General features: G+C 47.5%; 2 protein-coding genes across 2 annotated transcripts; both read right to left on the bottom strand.

Annotated features, from left to right (window-relative positions):
- Positions 1-329: 329 nt before the first annotated feature.
- LOC104851478 (MLV-related proviral Env polyprotein-like) lies at positions 330-2,278 on the bottom strand. Its single transcript, XM_033768056.1, has 2 exons — positions 960-2,278; positions 330-876 (listed from the first exon to the last, which is right to left on the bottom strand). Exons 1-2 carry the CDS (start codon positions 2,276-2,278, stop codon positions 330-332), a joined length of 1,866 nt encoding a protein of 621 aa, XP_033623947.1.
- LOC109117557 (pygopus homolog 2-like) lies at positions 2,178-7,628 on the bottom strand. The gene is made up of 2 exons (XM_019205172.2): positions 6,617-7,628; positions 2,178-2,723 (listed from the first exon to the last, which is right to left on the bottom strand). Exons 1-2 carry the CDS (start codon positions 7,626-7,628, stop codon positions 2,386-2,388), a joined length of 1,350 nt encoding a protein of 449 aa, XP_019060717.1. The 3' UTR covers positions 2,178-2,385.
- Between the last annotated feature and the right edge of the window lie 2,946 nt (positions 7,629-10,574).

The following is a 10,574-nucleotide window of genomic DNA, read 5'->3' as shown; positions in this document are numbered from 1 at the left end:
TTATATATAGTTTGAAGAGCGGGAAAGCGGGCTTTACAGAAGCAGATTTGCGGATTGGTTAATTCATACGGGGCCATGAATACAGGGGAGGGGTTTAACAGGGGAATTTTGGCGCCGAAAAGTCCCTGATCCGTTAAGAGGTTTCGAAAGCCCGGGACTTTTTGGCGGGCAATTCAGAGCAGTGAGTGCTATTCCGGGAACAATGAGGCCTGGGACTTTCAAAGGATCGTGAACAGCCAAAAAGACCTCCACCATGCTGGGTCCTAACACCCAGCAAGGCTCCAGGAGCTTGACTGTGAAATGGAAAACCCAGGAGGGAGCACAACAGGCTAGATGGTAAATAAACCTTTATTAGTCTGGCCAATGTCAGACGAAATAATGCAGGGGCCGAATGTTAGGATCAGAGTGAGACGCACCAATGGGACTATTAAGGCCGAGACTAGGGTAGTAAACCATGGGGATTGATTCCATATTCCTTCATACCAAGACTGATGGGACTCAAACTCTAACTTTCGTTCATGCAACCTCTTCTTCAATTTATCTAAAGTCTCCGTAATGATGCCTGTCTGATCTGCATAAAAACAACATTCTTCCTTTAAAGCAGCACAAAGGCCACCTTCTTTGAGAAACAAGAGATCTAATCCTCTCCTATTCTGCAGGACCACCTCAGATAGGGATGACACAGACTTGGTCAAAGCCCGTACCGACTGTTCTAGAGCTTGAAGATCTTCATTCATGGCCTTATGGAGCAAGAGGTACTTGTCAGTTCGAGCCAGGGCAGTAGCCCCAGTGGCCACCCCAGCAGTAATGCCTCCTATTCCCAATATGGCGGCTATAGTGAGGGTGACTGGCTCTCTGCAAACTCTAGGGGTCGGGCTGAGATATCGGGATAAAAAATCATCATCGGTGAGGTAGCTGAGTCTAGATCTTCATTCATGGCCTTATGGAGCAAGAGGTACTTGTCAGTTCGAGCCAGGGCAGTAGCCCCAGTGGCCACCCCAGCAGTAATGCCTCCTATTCCCAATATGGCGGCTATAGTGAGGGTGACTGGCTCTCTGCAAACTCTAGGGGTCGGGCTGAGATATCGGGATAAAAAATCATCATCGGTGAGGTAGCTGAGTCTGGGCCCCATTTGTATCAATACACAAGAATCATTGAGTTGGTGGAGGACTTCAGCCGACAAACACCCTGTGAGGCCGGTTTGGCAGGCCCAATATGAGCCGGCAGGAGGGGAGAGATAGTAAGCGCCTCTGGGGACTAACTGGGTGGAGTTACACCTGGGGCCTAATAGGTGGTGGGGGGTGCTGGAGATACATAATCCCTTTCCCGAAACTTGGGTGACTGTCAATCGGGGGCCCGAGGGAGTGCAGGCGGCAGGGAGTGAGGTGGTATTGGATATATTCCCTGAATAAGCGAGACCTTCATAATAGGGGGGGCTAGGGCTAAAACATAACCAACAATCTTTAGCTCGACTGGGGTTTGAGGAATTTAAGGCTTGATAGGCGCCTTTTACTAGGTTCAAGAGTCTGTCTCCCGTCCCAGAAGGGTTTGGGGTTAGTAGACTTGGTCCGGGGGGACTGGCAATGAAGGCGGGAGCAGAGAAATTAGAGTGGGGAGGTGATGGTTGCGTCGGCCCTTGCATAATGCGGGTAGGGGGTTTCTGCTCAGCTAGAACTTTATTGGGTCCTATCGGGGGACTCGGGGCCACTGGTGAGATAATTCTCTGGATGGAAAATATAAGGCCAGGATGTCCTGTGACATACAAACGAAGCCCCCAGGACTTGCTGGCGGGCCAGGGGTCTTGTTTTCCTTTATCCGTAAACTGAATTTTGAGGATGTTGCAGCGGCCCTTGGGGGTACCCAAATGTTTGGGGGGCAAATGGCAGGGGCCACAGTCTCCTTTCCCTGGGCAAAATCCTGTCCCTAGTGTGGTATAATCTCCATATCTTGTTACCGTGATGAGATCGTCACGCACGGGCGGGGACCAGGACATCCATCCGGTGGACTCGCAACCCCAGGCTTTACAATAAAAAGACTCAGGCCCCCCACATTTATAAATCTGGGAGGGCGTCCTGGAGTGTGCTGGACACACATAAAAATAACTCTTTCGTGTGTCTCGGCAGGCTCCGGGCGTGCGGCAACCATACCCGGGGAAGGGCTGCTGATCTGAGGGGTCCCATTCTAATGACACGAGATCGCAGATATCTACCAGCAGGTCAGGGAACCAGGTAGAAAGAGGGGCTATACTTGAAGTGGAGTTGGCGATGACTCCTGTCATGGTGTTTTGAATTACCCAGGTGATATTATAAAGGGCATGGGGGGAACCCCCTTGGCCAGGTAGGGGCCAGGAATGGGCAGGGAACACAAATGGAAATGCAAATAGAATTAAGAGCGAGATAGTCTTATCTTTAGGGGATTTTGAGTTCGATGGGCCCGCCATGTGGAGGAGACGACTTGGTCTTCAGAGGTGGCTGCCTTGATGTGGGAAGCGTGGATCCAAGCAGTTATCCCGTCGACCTTCACAGCAGTAGGCGTGGTGAGAAGGACAGTGTGGGGACCCTTCCAAGGTGGTTCCAAGTTCTTGGCTTGGTGTCTGCGGATCCAGACAAGATCTCCCGGTTGGAAGGGATGAGGGGCTATGGGTCTGATGCGCTGCTCAGCATAAGCCTCGGCCAAAGGTTTCCAAATCTCAGAGTGTACGAGATGCAGCGCCTGCAAATGGGCTTTTAAGGAGGGACAATTACTTAGGGTGCTCTTAGGGTCCCCAAAGAAATTGATCGGAGGGGGAGGAGATCCATATAAAATCTCGAAAGGGGTTAATCCTGTTTTTCTGGGGGTATTCCTTATTCTATAAAGTACTAATGGGAGCAGACGCACCCAGTCTTTAGTGCCAGTTGCGAGTGACAATTTAGTTAAGGTCTCCTTAATGGTTCTGTTAGCTCGCTCAACTTGTCCTGAGCTTTGGGGGCGATATGCACAATGCAATTTCCAATTTGCCCCCAAGAAATTACTTACACCTTGGCTTACCTGAGAGACAAAGGCAGGCCCGTTGTCAGACCCTAATGCCAGAGGCACTCCGTACCTGGGGATGATGTCTTCTAAGAGCTTTTTTGTGACAACATGGGCAGTCTCTTTCCTGGTTGGGAATGCCTCTATCCAACCAGAGAAGGTATCGATGAATACCAGTAGGTACCGGTACCCATATGAGCCTGGTTGGACTTCGGTGAAGTCAACTTCCCAGTGGGCCCCTGGTCGATGTCCTCTTGGGCGGACACCGACTTTCATTTTGGTTTTTCCTGCATTTACTTGGGCTCAGGCCACACACCCTGAAACAGTGTCCTGTAAAATCCTTTCTTTGTCAAGGAAATAAACGGTTTCCTCCTCTTTGCCGAGGAGGGCCTTCATCTTTTTAGTCCCTAAGTGAGTCAATCTGTGGAGGCTTTCAATTATTTCTTGGGTATAGGCTGAAGGCATGACCTTTTTCCCTTGAAAGGACCAAGAGCCTTGCTGGGTATCTAATGTGGCACCCATCTTCCGTAGCATTGAAACATCTTCCTGAGTGTATGGAAGCAATGATGGGGTTGGCTGGGTCTCTTTGCAGGGTGTTTCCTCTAAGGGGAGATTGATAATCTCCTCTGGGTTTGAGCCTGCTATGTCTCTGGCTGTGCGGTCTGCCAGTCGATTACCCTTTGCCTCCGGGTGCTCTCCTTTCTGATGTCCCGGACAATGAATAATGCTCAATTTCGATGGCAAGAAAAGAGCATCCAATAGAGCCAATATCTCGGCTTTATTTTTAATGACTCTCCCTTCTGAGGTTAGTAGTCCTCTCCTTCGATATATTTCCCCATGTATGTGAGCCGTGGCGAAGGCATATCTGCTATCAGTATACACAGTCAGTTTTTTTCCTTTCGCCAATTTTAAGGCTTGTGTCAGGGCTATCAGCTCGGCCCGCTGGGCTGAGGTCCCGGGGGGCAGAGATTGGGCCCATATTACCTCAGTCTCGGTGGTGATGGCTGCTCCAGCTCGTCACTCCCCATTGAAAAGGAAACTGCTACCGTCCGTGTACCAAACATGGTCTGCATCTGGGAGGGGCTGGTCGGTCAGGTCCTCCCGTGTTCCATGCAGTTCTGCCAGAATCTGGAGACAGTCGTGAGGCGTTGTTGCCTCCGGCAGGGGGAGCAGTGTGGCGGGGTTAAGGTTCACAGGGGAGCCGAAAGAGATTCGCTCCGTATCCAAAAGCAAAGCCTGATAATGAGTCAGACGAGCATTGGAAAGCCATCTACCCGGCGGCTGGTGGATCAAAGATTCTATAGAATGTGGGGTGTATAGAGTTAAGGCTTGTCCCATAGTCAATTTATTGGTGTCCTTAACTAGGACTGCAGCGGCTGCAATCATCCTTAGGCAGGGAGGCCAACCCGATGCCACCGGATCTAGTTTCTTGGACATATAGGCTATGGGCCTGCTCCAGGGTCCTAATTTTTGGGTTAGAACCCCTTTGGCATAGCCTTTTGCTTCTGCCACAAATAAGTCAAAGGGCTTGGTGATATCGGGCAGACCAAGAGCCGGGGATTCAAGGAGGGCCCTCTTAATTTCCTTGAAGGCCTGCTGGTGCTCAGCCTGCCATAGGAAAGGTGTCCCTTGCTTTGTGAGGGGATACAGCGGGGCTGCTAGTTCCGCGTATCCTGGTATCCAGAGTCGACAGAAACCGGCGGTCCCTAAGAATTCCCTAAGCTGACGGTGAGTTTGGGGAACTGGTATCTGCAGAATGGCTTGTTGGCGAGCGGGGGTAAGCCATCTTTGTCCATTTTCTAATTTATATCCCAAGTAAGTCACCTGTTTCTTACAAATTAGGCCTTCTTGGCAGAAGCTCTATATCCTAGTTGACCTAGAGTTTCAAGGAGGGACCTAGTCCCGATTAAACACTCCTCTCTGGTGGTAGCCGCTAGTAAGAGGTCATCCACATACTGAAGTAGGACCACCGTAGGATGTTGGGTCCTAAACTCGGCCAAGTCTCGGTGGAGGGCTTCGTCAAAGAGGGTGGGGCTGTTTTTGAACCCCTGAGGCAGCCTAGTCCAAGTTAACTGTCCAGAAAGTCCATATTCAGGATCTTTCCATTCAAATGCAAACAATGGCTGACTCGCAGGGTGCAATTGCAAACAAAAGAAGGCATCCTTTAAATCCAATACAGTGTACCAAATATGAGTTGGAGGCAAAGAACTTAACAGATTATAGGGGTTAGGGACCGTGGGGTGAATGTCTTCCACCCGTTTGTTGATTTCCCTGAGATCTTGGACCGGCCTATAATCTTGGGTACCTGGCTTCTTGACCGGTAGCAGAGGGGTGTTCCATGGGGACTGGCATGTAGTTAAGATTCCCTGGTCTAGAAGCCTCCTTATGTGAGGCCTTATCCCCTTGTAGGCCTCCCGAGATAGGGGATACTGCTTGACGGAGATGGGGCTGGCCGTAGCCTTTAATTGCACTATGACTGGCGGCTGCTTGATGGCCAGTCCTAGTCCCCCTGTTTCGGCCCATGCCCAAGGAAAGTTCTGCAGCCATGACTCGAATTCTTCCTTTGAAGGGGAATCAGGGGATTCAAAGAGTCTATATTCATCTTCCAATTGGAGGGTTAAAACCTGTAAGGTATTACCATCTGGTCCTTTAATGCATATGCCTGATTCTTCAAAGTGAATTTGGGCCTTTAATTTGGTGAGGAGGTCTCTCCCTAGTAGGGGATAGGGGCAGTCTGGCACATGTAAGAACGAGTGAGTCACCTTACCAGTGGCGAGACACACTTTGCGATCTGTAGTCCATTGGTACTTCTTACTGTCAGTAGCTCCTTGAACCCAGGCGGAGCGCTCGCTGAGGGGTCCCGAGGTGTGTGTCAGGACAGAATGCTGTGCGCCCGTATCTACTAGGAAGGTAACAGGTTGCCCCCCTACATTCAAGGTTAGCCTGGGCTCAGGGGGGGGCTCCTGGCCCTGAGGCCCCTATCCTTCCAAGGAGAGGGCCTCCTTTGGGGCCTTGGATTTCTTATTCTTGAGCTTAGGGCAATTTTTAGCCCAATGTCCATCCTCCTTGCAATATGCGCATTGATTCGCGCCTATTATTGGGCCTTTCCGGTCTCTTGGCTGACTATCCTGTGGTCTCACTACAGTAGCCAACAATCTGCTTAATTCCTTGCTCTTCTTTTTGTCTCTCGCCTCTTGTTGCTCCTGTAATTTTTTATCCCTCTCATCTTGATCCTCTTTCATCCTTCGCCATAATCTTTCTTCCTTCTCCTCTGGGGTTTCCCTTTTATTGAAAACCTTTTCAGCCTCCTTAAGCAGATCTGCTAGGGTGTAACCTTGGAGCCCCTCTAGCCTCTGGAGTTTGTTTCTTATGTCAGGGCTCGATTGCCAAATAAAGGACATAGAAATCCCTGTGGCTTGCCCAGGGTCCTCCAGGTCGTAAGGAGTGTAAATTCGGTAGGCCTCTTTGAGTCTTTCTAAGAAAGCAGAGGGTGACTCGTCTAATTTCTGCATTACCTGTTTAACCTGGGCCAAATTGGTAGGCTTTCTAGCAGCCTTCTGGAGACCTGTCATGAGCAACTGGCGATAAAGACGTAGGTGGGTCCTACCTGCCGGCGTAGCAAGGTCCCAATTCGGTCGGGTGAGGGGAAAGGCATCATCAATCTCGTTGGGAAGCTGCATGGGCCGTCCATCTTCGCCTGGTACATTCTTCCGGGCTTCAATGTAAACCCTTTGTCGCTCCTCCGAGGTGAGGAGCGCCTGCAATAATTGCTGGCAATCATCCCAAGTGGGCTGATGAGTGACCAAAATGGACTCAATTAAGTTAGTCAAGGCAGTGGGATCTCTGGAAAAAGGTGGGTTATGCTGTTTCCAGTTATAGAGATCTGAAGCAGAGAAAGGCCAATACTGGAGACCGTTTGGCCCCTCCCTTAGTGGAAAAAGGCGGGTGGCGGCCTCAGGAGGGGGAGAGGGTTCTCGTTTCCCCCTCAATCTTCCCGCCACCGGTGATGACGCGGGGGATGTGGGAGGAGCTGACGGGGCAGGAATCGCCGGGGGCCTGGAAGGACCTCCAGAAGAACCCTGCTGAGCATATGGAGGAGGATCCTCCGATAGCAGATCAATGAGGGGCGAGTTAGGGTCCGGTGGGAGCACTGGAGGGGTCTTTGGAGAATTCTTCTGCAGGGTCGGATCCAGGGAGGGTGGCGCAGAAGGCAGGGGCTGAGAGGGGTGGACAGCGGGAGTAGGGGTGAGAGGAGGAGGAGAGGAAATTAAGGCCATGGCAGAAGAAGCCGGGAGGGGCAGATTAGTGACCGTGAGAACAAAAGGCTTTATCCAAGGGGGGGGGTCAACGGCCAGCGACTCCCAGGTGACTGCATAGGGCACTTGATCGGGGTGGCCATTGGGTCCAGGGCTGAAGACGCGCTGCTTCACCTGTAAAATAATCTGAGAGTTAAAGGTTCCTTCAGGCGGCCAAGAGACTCCGAAGGTAGGCCATTCTGAGGAGCAGAGAGTTCTCCATTTCTTCTTGTTAATCTCCACGGAGAGATTATGCGCTCTCTCCCGCACTTGTGCCCAATGATCTAGAGTGAGGCTCAAAGGAGTGGTCAAGGTTTGTCCCATATTCAATAATCAACAAGTAATCACAATGGACAGACAGACGATATACAAGGACTCACAACAAAATAGGCGCCACAAATTTCCAAGACTAACGCCGTGGGCTATCAATTAACCAGATAGCTCACAGCACAAATGAGATCTCACCCTTAATTGGGGTGATTTCTCCCAAACGAGATCTCACCTTTAATTGGGGTGATTTCTCCCAAATGTCCGTAGGACGTCTCCTAGGACCGAATGGAGGCGGAGGTAAGAGCCCGTCAGCTCCCTCCGTTTCTCTTCAAATTCAAAACGGGACAACAAATACACAACATATATTAGTGGACCGCTTACCTCCCGTTCCGGTTGACGGGGTCCGTGGGGGGAAGTCTCGTCGATCCCGGACGAGCCCCCAAATGTAAGGTCCGACTCGACGCACCTTCCCCCAATGACCAGCCGAGACCTTACGGATGCAAGATGCAGAGGTTTTATTGCGTGGGCCACGGGCGTCTCTAATGTCCGAAGACAAGAGAAGCGCTCCGCCAAGGATGATCTTGCTTATATATAGTTTGAAGAGCGGGAAAGCGGGCTTTACAGAAGCAGATTTGCGGATTGGTTAATTCATACGGGGCCATGAATACAGGGGAGGGGTTTAACAGGGGAATTTTGGCGCCGAAAAGTCCCTGATCCGTTAAGAGGTTTCGAAAGCCCGGGACTTTTTGGCGGGCAATTCAGAGCAGTGAGTGCTATTCCGGGAACAATGAGGCCCGGGACTTTCAGTATAAACATGTATATACATACATGCATCTTTACATATATAAAATATTTACAAGTAGAGGCAAAAGCGTAACAGGTGCTCACTGTTTACTTCATGCAGATATAGTTTCTATTTCTGTTGTAGAGGAGAAGAAGGAGCTATAATCTACCCTTATAGTTTCATTGGGCTGTGAATTATATTGACAGATTAAGAGGGAAAGCATATTTAATTATGCGTGTGCCTACATGGAGATGTGAGTGAAGGCAGATTATTTAAGCTTATAGAATATCCTAAACTACAGAAAGGAATAAAGATTTGGGTTTTATAGGAGATAGGTTATGGGAGGGTGAGGAGGTAAAAAAGGAGTAATGAAAATAGATTTTCTTGTTGTGTGGATAAAATTCTCTTGGATGACAATAACTGCTTTTCAGCAGCTCTTCTTTTGGTTCTGTCTTTTGTAGATTTAAATGTTCTTTGTAAAAGTGAAGCTTTTCAGAGCAACTACCATATTTGCAGTTTCTTAAATTAGCTAGTTAGCAAAAATTATGTCAAGAAGGGTTATTCTGGAAGGGTATTTTGAACTGCAAAATATCTGCAAAGCTTAGAAATCTACCATGTCTCTTCCACCATAGGACACAATTAGAAGTTGTCATCTATGTTCAAGATCTCAGGCAGGCACAAGATCCCAACAATGAATGTAACTGTACTGTATCCCTAAAATGTACCAATAAACTCAATTAAAGCTGAAAAAAAAAATCTCAGGCCCTTACTGAATACTAAATATGTCTGTAGCTCGATTTTTCACTTTCCAGAATTCAAAACAATGAAATATAAATTTGGATTGTTTTTGACTTATCAAATCTATGGTACTTTATACTTGTTTTAAAACAGAAGAATTTTGTAAGATCTTTGAATAGTCCAGTTGGTACATCTTAAGAACTTAGCCAGATGCAATCTCAACATAAAAAAATTAAAAAGGAAGCTATATATTGTGGGACGTGCCTGAAATCCCAGTACTGGGAGGCTAAGGCAGGAGGGTCACAAGCATGAGTCCAGCTGAAACAAGGGTGACTTGCCAAGATTCATTGCCTCAAATTTAAAAAGAAAAAAATTTAAATGGGCCGGGGATTTATCTCAGTGTGAAGGTCATGAGTTCAATGCCCACTGTTGTCATTTCTTGGCATGCATGTAGAGGAATATACTAGATTTGGCTTTATGAAGTTAAATACAGAATATCAAATTTCATTCTGGTACATATTTTTCAACTCCTTGAATAGCAAAAAAAAAAAAAAGTGTCAATATAATATACAACAAAACATTTTTTACCTCAGCTGCCTAAATAAAAATCTAACCTCAGTATTACTGGGTCCAAGTTCATCTGCTCTGGGTCAATTTTCCTCAAGCAGATGGCTCTAAAAAATGATCACCACTTCTCCTGCCAGAATGAATTGGTAAACCCTGGCATCTTTCCAGGGTCAATTAATCCATTCCCTGGAAACTGAAAGCATTATACCCACTAGAGGGTACAATTCCTGGATGGTTCACCAGATTTATTCCTGGACTCAAACTTGTCTGCTTGGTATTTGAAAGCCAATACTCAATAGGTGAATTTGTTGAGAAGTAAATCAATGTACTCTGAAAAGATAGGGAAAGAGTTTTTTACTCTCCCCAAGAAGATCATTTGAGGAACTCTGATATATGAAAAGGATTTTATGGGAAACATCGTCTTTTTAAGGCAGAAGGTTTTTATAGGATTTGTGGCATAACAATGAGCTAGAATGCTATTTGTTGAATAACATCTTTGTCATCCATGGTATGTCAGTTTTTTTTTTTTCAGGCAGAATATCATATCCAATCTTATCCTCTATGGCTATCCCTTATAATTCTTTAGACCAACGTGTTATCTTTAATAAAGTTAAGTGTTATTTTAAATATTCTTATGTAATCTGAATGTCACCAGATGTTCAGGGTTCTGTAAATATGAAGAAGGATTATGTAGTAGTGAAAATTTTAATCATTTAGGTGCAGCTTCCTTAAAATTTGGACTACTGGTCAAAGGGAAGAAAAGGAACTGCAAAGGAAGACTTACAAAGAAACATTCACTTTTACAACAGCTCACATTCTGAAATTTCCACGTTCGTAAAGAACTATAAATCTGTTATTGATCTTAATGACAAATACAGTACAAAATCAGTGGATAACTCTTCATATAGTGA

Source organism: Fukomys damarensis, unplaced genomic scaffold (genome assembly GCF_012274545.1).
Source record: "Fukomys damarensis isolate Sample0158 unplaced genomic scaffold, DMR_v1.0_HiC HiC_scaffold_24, whole genome shotgun sequence".
Lineage (NCBI taxonomy): Eukaryota > Metazoa > Chordata > Mammalia > Rodentia > Bathyergidae > Fukomys > Fukomys damarensis.
Note: the sequence above shows the minus strand (reverse complement) of the source record. Positions and strands in the feature narration are given on the sequence as shown.

What these genes read in the sequence shown, in the direction of transcription:
- LOC104851478 (XM_033768056.1), bottom strand. Translation starts at nt 2,278, where the DNA reads ATGACAGGAGTCATCGCCAACTCCACTTCAAGTATAGCCCCTCTTTCT. An exon ending in GCCCTGGCTCGAACTGACAA is followed by an intron (nt 877 to 959) that starts GTACCTCTTGCT and finishes CCGATATCTCAG; the next exon opens with CCCGACCCCTAGAGTTTGCA.
- LOC109117557 (XM_019205172.2), bottom strand. Translation starts at nt 7,628, where the DNA reads ATGGGACAAACCTTGACCACTCCTTTGAGCCTCACTCTAGATCATTGG. An exon ending in GGACCTTGCTACGCCGGCAG is followed by an intron (nt 2,724 to 6,616) that starts GTAGGACCCACC and finishes CCTCCTTAAAAG; the next exon opens with CCCATTTGCAGGCGCTGCAT.